This window comes from Scleropages formosus, chromosome 3 (assembly GCF_900964775.1).
Source record: "Scleropages formosus chromosome 3, fSclFor1.1, whole genome shotgun sequence".
Taxonomy (NCBI): domain Eukaryota; kingdom Metazoa; phylum Chordata; class Actinopteri; order Osteoglossiformes; family Osteoglossidae; genus Scleropages; species Scleropages formosus.
This window is the reverse complement of record NC_041808.1, coordinates 38,171,454-38,194,271: the sequence shown is the minus strand read 5'-3', so window position 1 is coordinate 38,194,271 and position 22,818 is coordinate 38,171,454. Positions and strand designations below refer to the sequence as shown.

At 39.4% G+C, this 22,818-nt stretch overlaps 1 protein-coding gene across 2 annotated transcripts; it reads left to right on the top strand.

Annotated features, from left to right (window-relative positions):
* Positions 1 to 309: 309 nt before the first annotated feature.
* On the top strand, positions 310 to 20,439 carry parn (poly(A)-specific ribonuclease (deadenylation nuclease)). 2 transcript variants are annotated; one of them, XM_018744253.2, is made up of 26 exons: positions 310 to 524; positions 761 to 838; positions 975 to 1,054; positions 1,171 to 1,238; positions 1,335 to 1,416; positions 1,501 to 1,561; positions 1,639 to 1,798; positions 1,926 to 1,988; positions 2,075 to 2,113; positions 2,249 to 2,291; positions 2,795 to 2,875; positions 3,502 to 3,558; positions 4,047 to 4,124; positions 4,299 to 4,342; positions 4,424 to 4,466; positions 5,174 to 5,249; positions 5,508 to 5,618; positions 5,696 to 5,765; positions 6,013 to 6,068; positions 6,160 to 6,246; positions 6,321 to 6,395; positions 12,517 to 12,682; positions 14,684 to 14,826; positions 15,102 to 15,189; positions 16,367 to 16,509; positions 20,152 to 20,439. In XM_018744253.2, the coding sequence occupies exons 1-26, from the start codon at positions 506 to 508 to the stop codon at positions 20,202 to 20,204; spliced, it is 2,064 nt and encodes a 687-aa protein (XP_018599769.1). In that variant the 5' UTR covers positions 310 to 505; the 3' UTR covers positions 20,205 to 20,439. The 2 variants fall into 2 exon arrangements, with proteins under 2 accessions (XP_018599769.1, XP_018599768.1); XM_018744252.2 differs by having other exon boundaries at positions 15,096 to 15,189.
* The last annotated feature ends 2,379 nt before the right edge of the window (positions 20,440 to 22,818 follow it).

Below are 22,818 nucleotides of genomic sequence, written 5' to 3'. Positions count from 1 at the left end.
TTAAGATGTATGTTGTATGGAAGTTTATGTTTCAATAATCTATTGAGAACAAAATACACTGAGTGTCATAATGCAGAGTCATGACTCTTCTCTGATACATCCTCTTCGTCGCAGCACGGTATCAATAATAATAACAATCATAATACATTTACATTTCATTTAGCAGACGCTTTGTCCCAAGCGACCTACATCTCAGCAAAAGTACAATTTATACATTACATTATAATAGATTATAATAATAATCCTAATATTGTCATTAAAACGCTTGTGTTTTCATTAAAGAAAAAGATTTGCAGAAAAGAACAGATCTGCTCCCATTCATTCTGATTCTCCTGTGCTAGCACTGTGAGCACTATTAAATTCGAGGCCAGGCGTCATTTCCTCTTTGAAAGTTAACCACGTGGTGCATCACCGTACCCCGGATGTGCTTGAGCCGAAAGGCTAAAGGGGAACTGGACCACAGTGCGAGAGAAGCTACCGGTATTTTGTTTTCGAGTCTGCAGGGATGGAGGTTACAAGGAAAAGTAAGTGTCCGTACGTCGGAGAATTCCTCCTCTTTCTTAACAAGTCGCTGTATACGTGCTGTTGAAATTGCGTTTGGCCTTGGTTTTTACTAAACACACAACTTATTCGTTGGACTAGGAGCTGGTGGTGAAGCGAATGATGATGGAATGTCATCATGTTTGCGACCTCTGCTGTGCTGCGGAATGAATCAGTCTGTATCAGTCACTGTTCTCCGTTTCATTTTGAATTGCACTAGATTTTAAAGAGAGCTTAAACACCATTTACACCGCGATAGAAGAGGCAGACTTTCTCGCAATCGATGGCGAATTTTCTGGTAGGCAAAACATCTTCTTATCTGTTAGCCTAAGCGGGTAATAGTAATACTAATATATATATATTGCCCTTTCTGGATCGGTTGAAAAATGTCTCGAGACGGTTGTGCCGTGTAACAAATCACATTCCTTCCGAAGGTATAAGTGACGGACCCTCAGTCAGTGCGTTAACCAATGGCCTGGATACCCCAGAAGAGCGATATCATAAGCTGAAAAAGGTGCAACAAAATTAACTATTTCAGATTTATGTCCTTTGAAGCAGTGTCATTCTGATGTTTTTTTCGTCAGATGTTTCTCTCAGTTCGTTTTAATATTAACCAATTGTGTTTTTCAGCATTCCATGGACTTCCTGCTTTTTCAGTTTGGCCTCTGCACATTTAAATATGAACAGTCAGAATCAAAGTGAGTGTTTTAAATCTGAATTTCAGAAAGGTTCAAACTCATTCTGGTGATTTGCTGTAGAATATTCCCTGATCCTTGCTGTGTTTTCTTCCACAGGTATGTTATGAAGTCTTTCAATTTTTACATATTCCCAAAGCCATTTAGCAGGAGTTCCCCAGACATCAAATTTGTGTGCCAGGTAATTTAGCATGGTGTGCCTTACAATAGTGCAAGGAATGCCCATTGAATGTTAAATTTAATAGTGCACTGTGGTTCCTTTCAGAGTTCCAGCATAGATTTCCTTGCAAGTCAGGGATTTGATTTCAACAAAGTGTTTTGCAATGGTAAGTGGCATCTTGCTTCAGAGACCTTTGGCGTATTGCAGTATTGGCTTATCTTTTGTCTATGTCCGGTGTTCCAGGTATCCCCTACCTAAACCAGGAGGAAGAGGGCCAGCTTCGAGAACAGTTGGAGGACAAGCGGTTTCAGTCCAATGGTGCTCAGTCATTCATCTCTCCCAGTTCCTGTAAGGGACCTGTCAGTGTGCCTGAGGAACATAAGGATTTCATTAATGAAGTGCTGTAAGTCTGCAGGGCCCTTCTGTGTCAGGGCTTGCACATTCATTAGTCTGAGTTTATAGATTCTTAATGGCTAAATATGGATGGTCACTTTATTTTAAGCTTTATAATGTGCAACTGAATTTTTCAGTGACAAAGTGGAAGATCTGTTGAACAATTCAGATAAAAGCTTCAAACTGGAGCCTTGCACAGGGTGAGTTGGAGAATTCCTTCGGTAACTTGCTTGTAAACTGATGAATTAAGCTCCTCCATCAATGTATTTTTGATCCTCCTATATAGATTTCAGAGGAAGCTCATCTACCAGACATTAAACTGGAAGTAAGTCAATACTGTACCCTGCTTTTCTAGTTTGCAGTGCTTATACATTGCATGTACATTTTGCACTGCAAGGTGGTTACTTTAATTCTTGATTGTTTGTTTGTGGGAACTCCTTGCCCACTGTCTGCTGCTTAGGTATCCTAAAGGCCTTCATGTGGAGACTTTAGAAAATGAGAAGGTATGGCTGGATTTGTATTTGGCATCTAATTGTTAAATATTTTAGTGAGGTCTTCTTCTATAGAATGTGTGCCTTAACATTTTTGCATTTTATTAATAATCTTAATAGACAAGCTATGTAATGAATAACACATTGTGGACTGCATTATTAATTTACACAGCTATTGCAAGTAATCAAATCATGCCACAGTGACAATGCCATGTGAAATTTTCTTGAATCTTCTCAAACCAATCTCATTACATTAACTGTAACCCTCGTATACTGTGTGTCCATGTTTCTTCTTTCACTGCTCCACTGTTTTGTAGGCCGTGCACTGCAATGTTTGTCATTTTTGACGTCTTAGCTTTAACCTGAAAGTGTTTGGGAAACATTTCTGTGTACTTTGTATTCTAGCTGTCCTGTTAGAGCTGCTGCATCTCCTTCATATTGGACACCTAGTTCTTGCACATAGTGTCCTGTTTAAAGTTGAAATATTAACCCTTTTAATCTTTCTCCATTTTTAGAAGGAGAGATACATTTTGATCAGTAAGGTGGATGATGAAGAGCGAAAAAGAAGAGAGCAAGAGAAGCAGGAAAAAGAACAGGTATATTTTTTTTTTCATTGATTTCAACAAATTCAATTTATATTTAGTGTTCTTTTCACCCAGTGATACAGGGCTGAACAAGGGATCAGAAGATATAATACAAATAAAAGGTTGGCTATGCATTAAATTAGTAAAAACTGTATAAAAAAAAAATACCTTTTTTTACCTAATATAAAAGGTATGCTCATCTCATCCACCATGGCATGCAGTAATCAGCTTCCATCAACATGGAGTGCTGGTATCATGACTGGCCTTGTCATCGAGCAGTAGTGTTCAACAATAAAGACAGCATTAGTAACTGACAAGACTAAAAAGTGTTATACCAGAAAAAACACACACAGATGTGGAGAACACGGCTCGCATTATGATGACATCAAGTCCAGTAACATAACTGAGGTATGACGAGCATTAGATGAGATCAGAATATCATAAACAACACTGGTTAGGACCATATCAGTGCAAACCAGGCCAAATTTTTTCAAATATGTGATAATTAAGGTAGTTCACAATTTGAGAAACGGTTGTTTCTGAACTTTTGAACAAAACAATTAGAAATCAGTCCTGCACTACTGTCAGAAAAATGCTAGATAAATATGGCTAGTAACTTCCTCCTTTGCTTTCTGCAGGAAGAGCTGAACGATGCTGTCGGGTTCTCTAGAGTCATTCATGCAATCTCCCAGTCAGTAAGTTGACTTTAGTGAGGGACTTCATTCTTACTGGAGTGCCTGAGCAGTTGTTTAAACCACTTATTTTTAAAGTATCACTACTCAGGTTATTGATTCTTAAGATGGAAACTGGAAAATGTCTGGTTTTGCAACTGTACAAGACCCGTAGGAACACCTGTGCTCCATGCTGGAAATGTCAAGCTCAGTTGTGTGTATGCTGACTTCCAGTTTGGGGCTTTCTGGATCCCTGATCGGTTCAGTTAACAGTAACTATTTGTCTTGTCAAAAGTGCAAAGCTTACGTTACATAAAAAATACAATTTTTACATGACCCTTTTGGTTGAAACCAAATTGATTTCATCAACCATGTAATGAAAGGGGCACCTGATGCATGTCTTTGCTTAGGAATTTGAAAACACTGGTATTAGGTAGTGCTTTGTTTCAAAATTGCAAAGTCATTGAAGAGTCTTGGTTTGGGTGCTAAACCCCTTTCCTCTGCTTTTACAGGCCAAGCTGGTCATTGGCCATAACATGCTACTTGATGTAATGCACACCATACACCAGTTCTACTGCCCTCTTCCAGAGGTAATCAATGATGCTAATATTCCCTCTGCTTTGCTTTTTACTTAAGACACAACCTTATACTGTAATTTATACAACAATATTCTTATAAGGTACTACCGTGTCCTTCTTTTGACACTATGCGAAAGAGAAAGACTAAATTATATGTGATGCCAGAACTGAGATTCTTTCTTTCAGGACTTAAATGACTTCAAAGAGGTCACTATGTGTGTCTTTCCTAGGTGAGTGTAAGCTCTGGATTCCTTTTTTATTCCTTTTATACTATAATATTTATTTTACTATAACTATATGTTCTTTACTAGGCTGTTGGATACAAAACTGATGGCATCAACACAGCCATTTAAGGTACTGTTCTCAGTGTTTCAGTGTAGAACATGAAAGTACTGTTAACATTTAGCAACTTCATGTAGTTTCCACATTTTCATGTTTCATCTGATGCAAAGTTAGAAAACATTTACTACAAAATGTGTAAATGGTGAACTTTTACAGCTTTTGTTATCAGAATTTTAAGACTGATACATATTATTTGTGCTTGATTGTTTGAAACATTTGCACGACTAGGGCATGTTGACATGTATTCCCACTTCAGCTAGACCAAATGTCTAATGTAAAAATTCTCACCAGTTCTATGTGCCTTGGCATCAATATTCTTCTGTAAATGTAATATGGAGTCAGTTGAAGCTTTACCTTCATTTTTTGAAGAATTTACAGTGTTTGAGTTGCATATTGTCAAATACAGTTAATGTCATGCAAGGCAATTATGCTGTTGGATGACTAGCATGTAATAAATTGATCTGAATTCATCGGCAAGTTAGTCTCACTGGAAGAAATAGCATTGTTAACATTTAACTGTGGCGGGTTAGTGTAGTTTGTCAAATATTTGAGACGCTAAAAGGCACAGTTCACCGTCTTTAACGTTGCCACACGAGATGGCCTTCTACGTTAAGAAGTTCGGGTTTTGTTAAGGTATACTTTAAAAGGTATTGTGAATCAGATTTTCTTTTAAAGGTGATCCTATCCACTCTCATTGCACCATTGCTCTGTGATTCCAGGAGCTTATTTCTAACACATCACTAGCAGAACTAGAGAGGCAGCTCAAAGAGGCTCCTTTCAAACCTCCAAAAGTTGGTAAGAATTTGTGTACAATGTTCAGTATTGCCTTTTTTATTTATTAATATTTTTAGCTGTTTAAATAGATCCTTTTGAGGAGAATTAACAGCCAATCACTGAATCATCTGGCCTTTAACAGATCAATACTTCCTCTTTTTGGACTGCTCTTGCTATTGGTGCTGTGAAGCACAGTTTTGCTGTTTTGTTAGGTTATGACTTTTCACTGTGATGCTTTTCCCTTCTCTTGCTCCTCTGGGTTTCCTCTCCTGTCCTCAGAGAGTGCTGATGGCTTTCCACGGTACGACACAGCCAGTGAACAGCTCCATGAAGCCGGGTATGATGCCTACATCACCGGCCTGTGCTTCATCTCCATGGCAAACTACCTAGGTACAGACCTTGTCCCACCAGCTGTGCCATCTACCGTAAAGTGACTTTATCCTTCATATGAGTGTCCCATTCCCTAGGGACCTTTCTAACTCCCCCAAGAGACCACATTTCTGCCAGGTCCAAGCTCATTGAGCCATTTTTTAACAAGTGAGTAATCTGTCAAGTTTTCTTACTCTTAAAGTTACTATTGAAAATAGAGGTGCTGTTCAGCTTCCCTCTTCACTGATTCGTGTTGTGTGGAATAGTCAGAGATGTAATTCAATACGAATACAAGTTGCATACATGTAGTATGTTAGTATTATTTTCAGTATCTTTTTGTAATCAGGTTTTGCTCTAACTAGATTGTTAGATGAGGAAAGGAATGAATGTAAATTGCTCAATGGTTTCTTTGCAGACTTTTTCTAATGAGAATTATTGACATCCCATACCTCAATATCAGTGGACCTGACTGTGAGTACTGTGACCTGTTAAATCAAGACATAGTGACCCCATGTGTGAGTAGTGTGTGAATTTACTGGCTCCGTTTCCATGCCTCATGCAGTACAACCCAAGCGGGACAATGTACTGTATGTCACCTTCCCCAAAGAGTGGAAGACCAGTGATCTTTACCAGCTCTTCAGTGCTTTTGGTGGGTGGTGCTTTCTCTTTGACTCAGTAACTTCCTGTATTTGCTGCTGCTCATGTTTTTCTCTCTCTCTCTAGGGAATATCCAGGTTTTTTGGATTGATGATACATCTGCTTTTGTGTCCTTGAGTCAGACAGACCAGGTACAAATTGGTAGGTGATTATTGTTTTTTGAAAGTTTTATTTTTGGGGTTTGAAAGTTTCTTCTTACAATGGTGATTGAATGCTTTTAAATGAGTGTAACCTTTTAATCAGAGGTTAACATTTTTACCTTTATACAAGATGCATTACTGCTGTGCAGAACATTTTAAGGCAGTTTATTAGACATTGTAGCATAAAAAGCCACTTGTTTTATGACTTTTATTACTTAGATATTTAATATTTAAGTCTTCTGTTTCTGTAATTTATAACTTAAGTATAAGCTGGGAAAATTTTGCAGTGAAAGTAACAGGACTGAAAATTCCTACTTTTAGTTTTCAGCTGAAAACTGAGAAGTTAACTTCCTGCAGTGTTTTATGGAACACTGTCTAAAGAGGTTGGTTGCTGCTTTGCATCTGTTTGAACAGAAATAACTGTGAGGCTTATTTAAAAAAAAAACACATATTAATGATTTCATAGTTAACTGTTAGATTTTGTTGCCATGGTTTGGGTTAAATTGTATGTCCTATAGAAATTCCTTTTATTCCAAGAGTAGACATGCAACTTTTTCTCCTTTTAAACCTCTCAAAGAAATTTTTACAACTGGCAAGGTTTTCTCTGCAGGTTTCTATCCAGATGTACATTGTTTTTTGTTTGTTTGGAGCTGCTGATTGAAGTGTCACTCCCGGATGCGTGGGGTTTTTTTTTTTTTTTTTCTCTCCCCTTCTCCTCCCATAAAATTGAAAATTACCAAAAATTTGGGTTCAACTTAAAACTTTTCAACATTTGGTTCAAAACTCCTAGTGTAGTATGTATAGCAGTAGGGCACTGCATTTCTATAGATTCTTTGCTTCCTGGTATTGCTCATCTAAAGTAGAACTCTTGAGGGTTAGTGGTTGGCTTGTTTTCTGAATATTTCTGGAATCCTTACACCTCTGCATTCTGAAATTAGTTGTATACTGGGTGGGCTCTGTTTCTGTTTTGGAGCAAAGTGCTATTATTTTACACCCACACTCATTTGGCTGTGTGTGGCTTGATGCTGTACTCCCAGTATCCCTGAGAGGGTATGGACACACCCCTGGAATGTGCTTAAGTGAGACTTTTAGTTGCAAGTGTTCTGTATGCTTGTTGAGGAGGTTACTGTGATCACTGTGCTCCTATAGGGGAAGGTATCAGTACCTACTACTGCATTGGCATTGGAGTGTGTGGTGGGGTTTTTTTTTTTTTTTTAAAAAATATATAATGAAAATAAATAAATGGAAAAAAACTCATGAGGACATTTTTAAAAGTGGCATTACACTGCTTTAGTAAGTGACTTGGTAGATGGCTTGCTTAACGTCATGGGTTGTAACCCGGCTTCCTTTTTTGTAATGTTTTGCACATTCTAGGGTCTGGGCTGACACATTTCTCCAAAGGAGCTTAGTGTTAAGCTACTTACAATTAATTACCCATTTATAAAGCAGCAATATACTGGAGCAATTTAGGGTAAGTACGTTGCTGGAGGTGGGAATCGAATCTGCAAGCTTTTGGTCCAAAGGAAGCAGCTCTAACCACTACACCACCAGCTGTCCTGGAACTTTGACTCCTAGTCCCAGGAATTATTATGGAGGGAGAGTCTGACATTAGGACTGATGAAACAGCCCTGTGTGTCTTTATGTCCATTTCTGCTAAGCATTTATGGACTTTAGTGTGATTATAAACTTGGTCCATAGCATTGTGATGATGCTTATCAGGAGGGGACACTGAAGACTTGGCAGCTTCCAGGGCCACTCACTTACCTTGGCTTTAACTGCGTTTGCCAGAGTAGTCCTGATTTAATTATACTGTCAAGTCATTCTCATTGCTCATTTTCATGTTTTTTGGCACACTGGTTAGTCTGTTTCCTGGTGACATTCCTTACTGAATGAAATGGTTTTCTTTAAACAGTCCAGACATAATCACAATTGGTTAATTTATTAGAAGAGTAAGTATGACCTGTGTATAAACATTAATTACATGTGTGTGTCTTATTAGATTGTGTTGCAACTGTTCTGTGATATAGGTACAGCTGCCCTACATTCTTTCCTGCTCCAGAGGTATTCGGCTGCAGCATATCCCTCATTTTGGTCCCATGTTGCATCAGCATTTTGTATTCACTAGGCTGCTCATGTGATGCATGTCCTGTCTGTCAGACTGAAGGCAAGGATGGCTGAGTACCCAGGCTATGAATGAAATGTGCCCAGTTTTCTGAGCTTCAGTGGGTTGTGAACAGCACAACTAGGTAAACATATGTTGCAGCTGTCACAAAGCTAGGATGAGGTGTTTTTTTTTTTTTTTTTTTTTTTTTTTTTCTTCTCTTCTCTTCCTACTTTGCACATTGCTCCACTCTTGACTTCAGTCTGCTTTCACTGCTGTTGAACTCCCTGTTGCTATCTAGCTTGCACTGGGAGTCTTAGCACTTTATAGTAGGTAAAGCTTTTTTTTTTTTTTTTTTTGTGTGTGTGTTTGTGTCATGGTACCTTATGTAGCTTGCAGTGGTAGCCTACTGCAACTTGTTGCCTCTTCCCAATAGTTTGCCTTGAGCTCTCAATGCAAATTGCTGCAAGAGTACAAACAGGCACAAAGTATGTATGTTTTGGGTACAGAGAGCTTAAAGATACTGGGAAAAGGAAGCAGAACTCCCAAGGCTTGTTCAGGAGAAAAGGAGGGGGAGCCTTGCACTTCATGGCTGCCCACCCATCCTTAGTTTGCATCAGACACAAACATTTTATGGGTTAGACAGATTTAGACACTTCAGATTTATTCATTTGAAGTGTCTATGTCTGTGTTGTGAAAGTGCTTACGTTGTCAATATGCTGCTTGAAAATTGTCAGGTGGATTTGTGTGCGCTGGTGTTTTCCCAGCTGTGCAAGTTTTTGTATTGATATTTTCTTTGATTGCTCTTTGACCAGCCGATTCAGTAAATTCAGTAGGAATGTCTGTTCATTAATGCAAATCATTGTTACTTCATTTAATAAACTGTTCAGTTGATGCTAGCTTCAGTCAACAACCAGCATAGACAGGGTTACCGTTTCTGAACACCAGTGGAGTATTCTGTGCTGTCTGCATGTGTCATCTGTACAGAAATTCTCATGCAAATCATGAAATAATGGAAAGGGGAAGTGACTGTGGCCTCCTGGTCCTACCTATAGTTGAACTTCTGTCAAACCCATGAGCTGTTGGCCAAAACTATTAGAATACAAAGCACTAAAGAGGCTGGTAATGCTTGATATTGAGTTTTGTGGAACACCATTTATTGGTTGTTTTTGCAGTAACATGAAATTATTTATATGTTCTTTGTGAACCCTGGGTTCTAGATCAAAATGTTTTATTTCATGATGTATTTTCACCTGCTAAGGGTTTTCTTGCTGCAGAAAATAATTCTGCTTTTTTAAAATTTACTTTTTCTGCATTGTCAAAATGGATTATTTGGTGACAGATTTATATTTTGAGATTTTCTTTTTTTTTTTTTAAGTGTATAATTGAGTTGTGTGTGGATGTACTTAATTCACACTTAACTGCAAATTTTGCCATCTATGGAAGTTTTTGGCAGGTGAAAGACTGTCTCTGAGATAACCGTGAGCCCCTGTCTTTTGTGTCATGCTTTTCAGTGCACTTCCATGTGCTCCATCACAAGTATCCTGGTGTGGCTGTTGCCTTCTAGTCCAAAGGTTCCTCTTTCGATCTGAAACTGCTTGTGCCAAGTTGCTCCAGAATGAATATCCTGCTGTATAAACAGAATAATGCTTTGACTAACATTTAGTGTGTGTGTGTGTGTGTGTGTGTGTGTGTGTATATATTTTAAATATATGTTGATTTTGACAAGTTAATCAGCTTGAAGTCAAAGTGGGGAGAGTATAGTGTGTGACAGTATGTGTTCCACTAGTGTATGGATGAGTGACCCATTAAGTAGTGTAAGTCACCTTTAGTGAATAAGGTGTGTGGGCTGATGACACTATTGCATAGAGTTCCTTGGAAGCTGCTTTGGAGAAAAGCATCTGCTAAATAAATAAATGTAAACTAGTGAGAGGTAGCATGGGTTGTGAACCAGACCCTTACAGGGGTGCTCTTAGTCCTCAAGAGTACACAGCGAACTAAACTAGGTCGTCTTTGTTTCCTTGTCTGATGTATTTGTTTCTTTGCCTTATCCCTGTGTTCAAGCGCTCCGTGTTACTGCATGAGAAGAGCACTCTGTGAAAATGAATTGAATTGATGTTACCGATGGGGGGTGTGTGTGTGTGTGTGTGTGTGTGTGTGTGTGTGTGTGTGTGTTTACAGCCAGACCTTGTTCACTGTGTTCTGTCATCTCCACTTTCAGTTTTGAAACTTGGGTTTTTTTTTTTTTTTTTTTAAATGAAAACCTTAATGGGTTAAGTCAAACTATGAACCAGTAATATGAAAAAAGACTGAATTGACATCATGAGGGTAGTGACATGTCATGACCTGTTCACTATGTTTGCTAGGGTCTGTGTTCATTCCTCTGGAGTCAACATGTGTCATGCTTTGAAGAGAGTGCTAGATAACTTTGTATGACTAAATTGATGGCGAAAGCCATGAAATGCAAAAAGGACAGCCAGTAGTGTAGTGGTTAGATCCTCTACCTTTGGACCAAAAGGTCACAGATTCTATTCTCATAGAGTCTAAAACCGCTTGCCCCAAGCGGTGCCGCGGCGAGCCGGAGCCTAACCCAGCAACACAGGGCGTAAGGCTGCAGGGGGAGGGGGACACATGCAGGCCAGGATGCCAGGCCATCACAAGGCACCCCAAGCGGGATTAGAACCCCAGACCCACCGGAGAGCAGGACCTGGTCAAACCCGCTGTGCCACTGTACCTGCTTTTGATTTACCCAGTTACCCTAAATTGTTCCAGTAAAAATTTCCCAACTGCATAAAGGTGTAAATAATTGTAAGCTGCTTTGCAGAAAAGTGTCAGATAAATGTAAGACTTCCTACTTAAATTTTTTAGTAACTATCCAATACTGAATTTCTTTCCTGACTTTTCCTGTGCTGTTTAAAAAGGACTCTGTGCTACTGAACTGGGTTCCTACAGTGAACTGTGCACTGTAGTTAACTAAAGCTTTGCTGAATCTTGTACCTGGAGCAAGCAGCCAGTGTCAGACTGTCAAGTGACCTGTTGCATTTACATAGTGAACGAGCTCAGCCCAGGGGATTGTGACCCTGGAGGGTGTGGACCTGCCCAGTGGAGGACTAGCTAGAGCCAGGGGAATCCCTGCTGGCTTCCTTTACTGCTGAGTCATGTGAAAGATTTAGTCACTCTGCCCTTCTAAGGGGTTAGCTCCTTCACTTGTTGTAATGACAAGCAGATGTGTTTTGAACTTTGTTCCCATAGTGTGCTATACTTCATGAGGAGACTTCTCAGGATTGAGGGAATTACAAGTAACTGCTATAAGATAAGCAACTGGTGAAACTTTGATCTGTTAATTGTATGGCTCATCTCTATTAATACTGCTCAGTTAAATCTGTCAATAGTCTAGATATGAGTCCTAGGTATGGGGGGGAAGAGGTCTTATTTTCATATACAGGTTCCATCTTATGTTTTTGCTGATACTACTGATTTCTAAACCCTCCCTTATGTTCCATTTAACAGTTCTTTAAGGACTAGGGAATTGCTATAGCCAAGTGCCGCTATCTCGTAAAAATTTGTTTCAAGGAAGATGTCACTGTAGGAATTCACAATGACTATACCCATGACATACCCTTCTTGCTTGGGGTCAGTTTAACAGCAGTGAGGAGAAAGAGTTGAGTTCCGTAACTGTCAGTGTCTCAGAGCAGCAGTGAAAGTGAGTTCAGAGAAAAAAAAAAAAAATTGTACAGCTTTATGGAACTTATGACTCTGAATTGGTTGGTCTGGGTCCTTATATACACCCGTTGTAATATATGCATGGGGTATAACATCTTGTCTGGAGTATGTTAAATGAGGGATGGCAACCATTATTTCTAAAGCAGTGTGAAGTAATATTACACTGAAGTTGACTTTCATCTTTACCTGTGTGTGTGTGTGTGTGTGTGTGTGTGTGTGTGTGTGTGCTACCTTGAATCAAAGGGCTCCAGGTTGTGTGGTGGGTGCACTAATATCATTCCCCCCCTCCGTCCTTCAGCTGTGAATACCAGCCGCTATGCTGAAAGTTACCGCATCCAAACGTATGCAGAATACATGGAGAGCAGGCTGGAGGAAAAGCAGAACTGCAGGAGGTTCACTGAGTGTGGCTGGTTGAAGTCTCCATATAGCACCTCTGCTGTAGTGTCTGGCTATGGATTCAACAGGTAAGTGCTGTTTTCTTTACCTGTTAAATACCACTTTTTTTTTTTTTTTTAAATGAAATTGGTGGTGCCATCATACCTTGGTATACTGATCTTGGTACTGTTTCTTGAAGTTTATGCAAGTCACTCATCCTACTGTAAAAACTGTATACTTCATAGTTTGTATGTGTACAATCATGGCTGAAATGGGTGCAGTAATAGAAACCAGCAGAACCACCTGCTCAAATGCCACATCAGATGTACACACATTTGAATGAGAGTTCAAGTTAGTGTTAGGAACAGATGTAGTCCTTTTCTAGTAGACAAAGATTGGAACAACAAAATTGCTTATTTGTGTAAAACTGGTAGTGTTTAAAGCATTTAGCATGTGAGAAATAATTCCTGAATTCTACATTGGAGACATACCATAATTTCTTACAGGGAAATGCTTTTAATCTGTGCTGAGTTCGGTGAATTCAAATTCACCTGGGGGGGAATGCAAAAAAAAAATACATGGCCATGAATATTAGCCACATTTTTTGTATAATGCACTGGCATCTTCACCTTACGAACACAATTCTGTAAATGCAGAATTTTGTAGTCGCAATCAGTAAAACCCTAATACAAACATCCCTTAACACATTTGCTGGCCAGGCTCTGTAAACCCTCTAAAACTAAATCTTTTATTAGCATCAAAATGCAGTAAAATGAAACCCAATTTAAAATTTCTGAAGATGTTCAAGCATGTGTAGCATTTCCCAGCCACTTCATTAGGCAAATTCTCTTTTTGTGGGGGGGAGTCAGGACAAAACCCTTAAGGTAGTTATTCTATACCACTCTTTGGCTTCTCTGCCAAATATTGGAAGGCCATGCAAATACAAGTTGCATGCATTCCACTATAGAATTTTTACTAAATATATGGAATAAAATGCTGTTAGAAATGTACTTTAATCTTTTGTCATGAATTTATTAATTTTCTTTTAGCTGCCACACACACACACACACACACACACACAGAGAGAGACAGACAGACTGAAACTATTTCTCCCAAGCCGGGTCACAGCGAACTGGGGCCTAACCCGGCACTGCAGGGCTGGATGAGGAGGGGACACACCCAAGATGGGACGCTAGTCCTTCGCAAGGGCACCCCAAGCACGACTCGAATCCCAGACCTGCCAGAGAGCAGGCCCCAGCCAAACCCACTGCGCCCCCCCACATTGCTCAACACATTGTATTTAAAACAACATCATCTTTACTTACCCCATCAGATTTTATAATGTGGTGTTTGGCTTTCACAAATCTTAATTGTCTGCTACACACAGTCTTTCACTGAAGAAGTTTATTAATCTTGTGCAGTTTATTTATAGCTCTGTTTTTACTCGACTTGTACTGTAGAGGAGTAGTGTCTAACACACACCTGATTGATCACCATCCATCCTCCACAATGTAACTGAGCAGTTAACCTCTGTGTTAACTGTATGTAACAGTTATGAAAGATCTGAGTATTAATACAATATCAAACAGTAATTAATGGTTTTCTTCCCGCAGTCAAAAACACCCGAATTTCAGGCAAATGGGTGACTGTAAATTTTCCTTTTGTGTGTGTTGCTATAGATTGATGAATGACTATTGAAAATTTACTGTAGTGTTACATGGTGTTTGTTTATACTACAGTAACTTTGTATAAAGGTTTAATCTAAATAGTTAATCACTGTCACTTTGGAAATGCATGTGCTACATTAATAAATGTGAATCTCTTGTGCTGCTCAGCTTAAAAAAAAAAAAAAAAAAAAAAAAAATCCAACTTTGATCTAAATGCCTCATAAGCTGAAGTAGTTATAAAATGAAATTCCATGTATAGTTGAATTCTTGTAACTTCAGTGGGCATGTCTTAACGGATGACTCAATTTTTGAAGTTATGAAATTTTTTTTTAACTCTTAACTGGAATTGCTTGACAAATAACACCACTTACATGCTACTGTAAATATTTTCCCAACTGTTTTATCTCTATTTGCATCCTATAGGACCCTCACGGGGAAGCGGAGCTTCAGTCCCATCCAGGAGGAGCAGATTCCTGAAGAGACGGAGGGTGTCATTGGTGGAACCTGGAGCCATGCTAGTGTCACTCAGGATATCAGGAATAAGAGCAAGAAGATGAAAACTGATGGTGGGCAAGATCTACCTCATGATATGGTTTTATTTTAAAGGGCTTTCAGGTAGATCAGTGTCTCTTTGATTTTAACTTTTGTTGCATTAATTTTTGAAAATCTTTACTTTAACCCCCTGGATCTGAGTTGTAATCTGAGGATTTCCCCCCCCCTGCAACAACCCATAAACTCAATATCTCTCTGGAGTTCATAGTCTGTCAGAAGGCCTGTGGTGGTGATGGTAGGATTTCTGGTCAATACTGATGCTGACACATTGCTGTCGTGGCAGCCACAGGTGGGAGCAGAACAGTAGAAGGTGCTGCTGTCCAGGTCCCTGGTTACCCTGTGGGCAGTACTTCTGAAGACAGCTGGCTTACTTCTCAGTAGGTTTCTTCTTCATCCATAGTAACTGGTATTTCAACTACTAATGTTGCTTGGCATGTGTACAGTAGTTCTGTCTTTACCTTCTAGCTTAGCTTCATTTTTAAATTTAGAATTTAAATTTAGAAAAGTTTGTCACTTATTTTGGATGTTTAAGTTGTGCCTGAAATTGCCCTTTTAATTGTAGATAACAACTGTGGTAGGGGCACAGAATTGTAGGTTTAAAGGGAGAAAATAAAAAGGGGTATCAATGTGGTTCATGAGTCTCCCAGGAGAGTTGATGCTGGTTCCCCGGTAGGTTCACTTAGCTGGTGGTCTGTTCATTGGACAGAAATCAGTCCCTTTTTTCTTAAGATAGCATAGTTCATGTATGACTTGGGCTGTGCAAGTTGTGTGTCTGAGATGTTACTCTGTTGCATTCACTACAGAGGAATTCACAGCTATCATGGTTTGACAAAGTTTTGCACAGTGTGTGTAGCTTGAAGTGTTCTATCAGTGAATATATATTTAAAAAAAAAAAAAATCTATATACTAAGGTTAACTTCTCCCCCCCTCCCCCTTCTCTCTCTAATGGGGGGCAACTGGTAGCATAGTGGTTAGAGCTACTGCCTTTGAATCCAAAGGTCACAGGTTTGATCCCCTCCTCTGCCTGTAGTACCCTTGAGCCAGGTAGTTGCCCTGTTTTTTGCTCCAGTAAAATTATGCAGCTGCATAAATGGGTACATAATTGTAAGCTTGTAATAGGGTGGCATGGTGGCACAGTGACCTGGATGGTGCATGAGGACGTGGGTTTGATTCCCGCTCAGTCTGTGTGGAATTTGCGTGTTCTCCCTGTGTCTGCGTGGGTTTTCTCTGGGTGCTCCAGTTTTTTCCCCACAGTCAAAAGACATGCTGTTCAGGTCCCCTGTAGTGTGTGGATGACACAGAGAGAGTGTGTTTCACTGACGTATGGATGAATGACCCTTTGTAAGTAGTGTATCTAGCAGTGCAAGTCACCCTGGTGAATAAGGTTTGTGGGCTGATAACACTACATAGAATTCATTTGAAGTTGCTTTGGAGAAAAGCGTCAGCTGAATATGTAAATGTAATGATCCTGTTTGCTGTTTGGTTCAATACTGTGTTTTGTTGAATGGTTGCTAATTATCAGTGCATGGTGCTCATCCCCAAAATGTCCTACAGAACACCAGGAGAGAAGAGGAGCATGAGTCCAATCCAGGAGGAGCAGTATTCTGATGAGGGGGATGGCTACGCTAGTACCTGGCACCAGGACCGTTCTGCTCAGGGCAAAAAGGGCTGCAAGCACAAGAAAAGGAAAATTGAAGGTGGCCAACTGCATATGTGACCATTGCCTTTATTCTGAAACCACAGTTGCACACCTGTGTCTGATCAAGTTTCAAGCATTTTTAACACCTTGTAATTGCGGTGTACTTGATAAGCATAGCTGCATAGTGTTTCATGTAGTATTTTTACATTTTGTAACATTCTCATTTTTAAATAATCTTCAGATTTCAGTGGCATAGTTCCATTATATTTGTGTAAGGTTGCATTAACTTCCTTGCACTGTAGGTGCTCGGTACTTGTTTTGCAAAGATGCTGCTTAATTATTTCTTTGGCACTGAGACACTTTACCACAGTTTAATGGAGTAACATTCTCATTTTTAATAATCCCAAGATGCTTTTAGTTATCTTGGACAGTAGTTTTTAACACCTTTTTCATGTTTTCCAGCAACCCATGTCTTTCATTAGCCAGTGAAAAGGGAAGTACACGGAAAGCATTTTTTACAACTGAGGCCAAAAATCTATGACTTTGAAGCAAGTTGCAATAAATCAGTTTAATTAAAGTCTACTATAAAAATCTAGTTATCTATATGCATTACTTAAATTGCTTGCTTTACATAAGGATGCAAAATTGTACACTTTTGTGTATCTAACGTTTCATTACATTTTCACATTGGACAAAGGCATCAGGGTAAATATTAGCTAATACTAATAACCAATATGAGACTGGAGCTTTAAACATAATGAAGGCAAACTCAAAGCAGTTTTTCTAGAAATGAGTACATTTTATTGCAATCTGTCAGTGCAAGAAGCAGATGTCTGGTGCAAAAAAGGGGAGAAAATGCAGCTAGCATAAGAATTTTCAAAGATATGAACATTTAACAGGGCCATTAAGACAAGGAGCCAGTGTGTGGCGTGAGTAGTGTACAAAGTTTCCTTGGACATGTTGCTTATTTTTTATGCACTTGTTGCTCATCCTAAAGACTAATTTGTCTGCATTTTTGCTGGAGTTATTGGTATGTGTATTTTAGCTGGGTATTTCAGTTCAAGTCCACTTAATTTCTGCTGTTACTTTTAAGTCCCCTGCCTCTTTAGATATTCATGGCATCCTTAGCCTGAAATGCTTTGTTCATCCAATGCATTGAGATTTTAAATCTGAATTGTTTGTGTGCAGAAACCACTAATAATAAGTAACTATTCCATCATCTGTACTCCATTGTAGCTTACTGCCATGAATTCTGGGCAATTCTCTTGGAATTAGTAGCAATATCTTGGCTGACTGTAATGCAGTACATGCATGTTCTTTTTTTGCTGTTTGGCAGGAATATTTTTCTGGAAGAATGTTGTACTTTGTCAATACTAAACACTCAGGAGGGTCTTGCCTCCTGTGGTGTGTGTGTGTGTGTGTGTGTGTATACACACAGTACTGTACAAAGTCTTAGGCACTTTAGATGTTTCCCAAAAATCTTAGATGGTTATTTTAAACTTTTTCATTAGTTAATGGGAAAGAGCATATTTTAGATTTCCAGATATTCCTTTTGAAATATTAGGGAGATTTTTGTATGTCATTCAAGTAGCATAATAAACCACTTTCTAGATAACCCTGAGGTCTTTGTAGATGCCTAGCCCAGTGCATGATAAAACAAATATAACAAGTGCTAATGATCAACGGCTTCATGCGTAGATTGAACCAAACGGAATAAAACTGGGTGAAGGGCGATACTAAAAAGGTGAGATTATGGAAGAGCGAGCATAGCAACAGGACACAAGATGGTCATCCTGCATTAGCAAGATCTCTCCCAAGCAAAAATTGTCACAGACAGATGTTTCCAAATGTGCTATGTAAGCTCTTCTATAGGAGCACAAACAGGCAAGGATGAGGACTGGAAACACACTGGCTGGCCATGGGCACTTAAGTGCAGCAGGTGATAAATCCAGCTTACTTCCCTTCCAAATTGGAAGATGTCACTACTGCTATCATCTCTGGACTGGTAGGAACCACTGGGACCCTGGTACACCTGGAGAACTTGTGTTAGAAATGGTCTTTGTGGAAGAGTTGTAACCAAAAAGTCATTCTCTTGAGTTGGAAACAGCCAAAAGACTCACCTGCACACAAAAAACACAATGATTTGAATGCAGGAAAATGGCTGTGGGCATTCTGGACTGATTGAGTCAGTTTTGCGTTTTTGTAGACAGAAGGCAGTTGATCAGTGAAAAGGCTGGAGAGTGCTTCATGGCTGAGTCTGCAGGCAACAGTGAAGCATAGTGGAAGTTCCTTGCAGGTTTGGAGCTGCATTCTTACAAATGGAGTTCATTTGGTCAAAACTAATTGCCCCCTCACTGCTGAGAAGTATAGGCAGATTCTTATAACGCAATACCATCAGAAAGGCATCTTATTCCACCCCAAATTCATTTGTCAGTATGACAGTGACATCACACAGTCAAAGTGCTAAAGAAAAGAACAAGGAATCCCTCAACATTTGGTATAACCCCCACAAAGCCCTGATCTCAACATAGAGCCAGTCTGGGACTATGTGCAGAGACAGTGAGTGAGACAAGTCAGTCTTCAGAACAACTGTTGCAAGTTCTCAAATTCTTGGAACAGCCTACCAGCCAAGTACTTAAAACTGCACGTAAGTGTACCTAAAAGAGAACTGATGCCATTGAAAAGGCCAAGACTAGTCACACCAAATATTGATTTGATTTAGGTTTTTTTTTCCTCTCTCTCTCTCTCTCTCTCTCTCCTTCTCTTCACTGCACTTTCTATGAAGTTTGATTAATAATGGCATTTTGGAAGCATCCTCACTTTGCAGCATTTTTTCACAAGTTTGAGGTGGGGTAAATAATTGTAAAGTTGTTTAACATTGTAAGTCACTAATGGAGAAAAGTGTCAAATGTGCCTAAAACTTTTTTCACTGTCCTGTGTGTATTTTCTATTAAATGTTTAGTGTGTGTGTGTGTGTGTGTGTGTGTGTGTATATATATATATGTAACATGCACTTCAAGACTTTTTAATCACAATGAGACATTTTGTCAAACTGTTCTACCTTAAACAGTGGCATTGCTATATCCAAAGGCAGAGGCAAACTGAACTAACAAGGTATTTGACTGCATACAAAATTTATGAATTTGAAAAGACTTAAGTAAATGTACTGAGCCAGTTAAATCATTTAGGTTACTGAGCTACTATAAAATATAATTATTTTCTTTATTTGCCTAATTCCTCTTGTGGATCTTTCTCAGGATATTTCAGGTAACTTTTTTTTGGGGGGGGGGGGGGGGTGGCAATGGTTAATTTGACCAAACTTGACTTGTTCGTTCCCCCCCCCCCTTTTCAAATTATAGTGACACATGCTACTTTGTAACAACCAAGAAAGTCCAGAATTAATGGGAAAAGGTTACCTCTGGAGTGTTATGTAAATCTAAGAAATGTAAATGACAAGCAATGTGCGGTCTAGTGCTTTGCCCCCCCTGTTAGCTATTGTGCAATTGGAAGATTGTGTCCTGGATTGAATGAACTTGAACATGTCTTCTATATAACCAATTTAAAAAGTTGTACATTTTATTCAATGTACAATTGGAGGTTTGACAAAGTATCACTGTTGCAGTGGCTTATGGCACCACCAAATTAATTGAATAGAAAGACTGATTTAAACTTTTTTTTTTTTTTTTTTTTTTTTTTTTAGGACCAGAATCCTCTTCATCCTCAGCCCTATTTGATGTCCCCCAGGTTTGGTAGGGCGGCCCTCTTGGCTGATGCTCTTCTCCTGGGCTGGGGAAGTTTCCATGGGAAACACCTGACCAGCTTTAAAAGCCATATGAATGTCAGCCTTGACGAACGGGTAAAAGCGGATTCAAGCTCTCTTCCTTCAAAAGAGGATCACACAGATGAATTTGTGCACCTATTTTTGTTTTCGTTTTTGTGTGTGATTAAAGTCTTGTAAATGTTCAGATGTGACACCCCCCCCCCCCCCCCCCCCCCCCAACGTTGTTTGTCAACATCTCACCATGTTCTTATTTGAGCCCATCCTTCAGCATCCACACACCCCTCCACCTCTGCATGTTGTGTGGTGGACCCTAGGGTCTTCATCTAATCTGCACTGTTTATACGTGCTGTGTATGTATGTCAGGTTTTTGTTTTAACCCAAATGTTGCTCCTTGACTTTGTAATGCAAGGCTTTGTATTAAGCACATTTGAGTATGCCTGGGTTTAAAAAAAAAAAAAAAAATGCAGCCTGACTGATATGGATAATATAGGTAATGGGAAATGGTTTGGGTTCTGTAAGATTTTAAAGATTCCATTTTTGTCTTTCCTTTTTAAATGTATATGTCTAGAGTTAAACAGTCCTCCCTGTTTTTAGCTAATGGTAATCTATAGGGAAAATTTAACTTTACTCCCTAGGTGTAGCTGCCATTTATTTCAGAATGTTTTGTGACATTTTCTACAACTTTTTGGTTAATATTCCTGCTGTACTTGCAACCCCTCTGCAGATTACTGCAACTGTGTTAGTTGTTTTCTTGAATTGATTTGAAACAATATGTCGGTATACATTTTTGTAATATGTTAAAATGAAATTTCCTTATTTGGGGAAAAATTAAAGAATTTTCTTAGTATGCCAGTGTTAAATTTTGTGTATGCGTGCATCTGACAATACTTATTTTAGCAGCACTTACAAGTCTTGTATCTGGGTAGAGAATATTTACATTTAAAGCTGCATTCTGAGCCCTATTAAAATATTAGGTTCTGTGGTGGGTGGGTTAAGGTGTTATCCCTTTTCCTTAAGTGTCTAATCTCACTCCTATGAGATTGAATGAAGTCAAGAGGGCAGCATGGCTTGGTGGTGTCAGGGGCCATTCTTAGGTTTAACATTTGTGGGGGGAAAAAATGCAGCCCTCTGATATTCAGTGGATAAACCAGATCAAGTAGTAGTATGTCTTCTGAACTTTTACATTGCATCTCTTAGACATATGTGTAATCCATTACACACAGAGAAGTGTAATAATACTGCAAGGTAATAAGGCTTATTTTTACTTGGCTGACTCAAGTATGTTAAGCCTCCTGAGAACTAACCTGAAGGAAATGTGTAGATGACTTGACACTTGGTGAGACTTCAGTGCTAAAATAAAGACTAAGTGCAACATGATACCTCAGTCAGGGTTAGATTAAAATTTTGGGTTGCATCAGTCATCCTTCTTGTGGTCTGCAGTAAAGTCTTCCAAATTCACTTTTCCATTCTGCCTCACATGGCATTTACTTAGCAAAGTTTGTTCCAAGTATTTCCACCTAGTGTATTTTCAGTTTCACTTTCATACAGTAGATGGTGTTCAATTAACTATGCAAAGGAATTGCTGCTATAGAATGGTGCCTTTCCTTAGTCTAATGTGTTTTGAGGAAGCAAATGGGGCCCTACAAAATATGGTTTATTTTTCTGACAAAAGAAATAAGCATTTGTGTTACGCTCCAACGGGGGTGCGGTGGCGCAGCGGGTTTGACTGGGTCCCGCTGTCTGATGGGTCTGGGGTTGAGTCCCTCTTGGGGTGCCTTGCGACAGACTGGCATCCCGTCCTGGGCGTGTCCCCTCCCCATCCAGCCTTACGCCTTGTGTTGCTGGGTTAGGCTCCGGTTCGCCGCGACCCCACTCGGGACAAGTGGTTTCAGACTGTGCACGTGTGCACGTGCGTGCTATGCTCCAATACTATCCATCCTCACCTGAGCTCCCTACTAGCTGATGCAAAAGTATGTTGGCTGTCTGTAGTTTCATGTCTCCACAAATGAGACTACAGGTTTATTTCTCTATGGAAGTTATCATGCTTGCATAGTTAAGACACACTCCTATTATACTCACCCCAGCAAATATGGAAAAAAAAAACATGGGCATGTTCAAATCCAGCCATAAGACCCACATGTTCAAAAATAGCTTTTACTGACTATTTGTGCTCCTTGTAGTGTAGGGGTTAGAGCCATACCCTTCCACTCAGGACTTGACCTCAAATCCTACTCCTGTTGAAACTCCCAAGAGCTAGCTACTTACTCTGAATTGCTCTAATGAAATACAATGACCTGGCTGTGAAAATGGGTAAAAGTAGTTTATAGCAACAGTAAGACTGAACTGCTTTGGAGAAAAGCATCACCTAAAGAGATTACTTTTTTGGTCCCCCCTCTTTCTAGCACATGGTCTTGCCTTTCCCCCTTTCCAATGAGACTCTCCAGACTACCATGCTTCAGGAGTATTCTGCTACGCTGCACTGCACAGCTACAAGTAATGGAAGGGGTGTTCTTTTATTGTAATTTTTTTAAATGCTGATATTTATTGAATTGCATTTCAGATTGCTTTACAGTTCTAACATCTCCC

Excerpts from the sequence above, each read along its gene's own strand:
- parn (XM_018744252.2), top strand. Across the intron at positions 5,250-5,507 it reads TTTCAAACCTCCAAAAGTTG|AGAGTGCTGATGGCTTTCCA; the intron begins GTAAGAATTTGT and ends TCCTGTCCTCAG. Across the intron at positions 5,766-6,012 it reads ATTGAGCCATTTTTTAACAA|ACTTTTTCTAATGAGAATTA; the intron begins GTGAGTAATCTG and ends GTTTCTTTGCAG.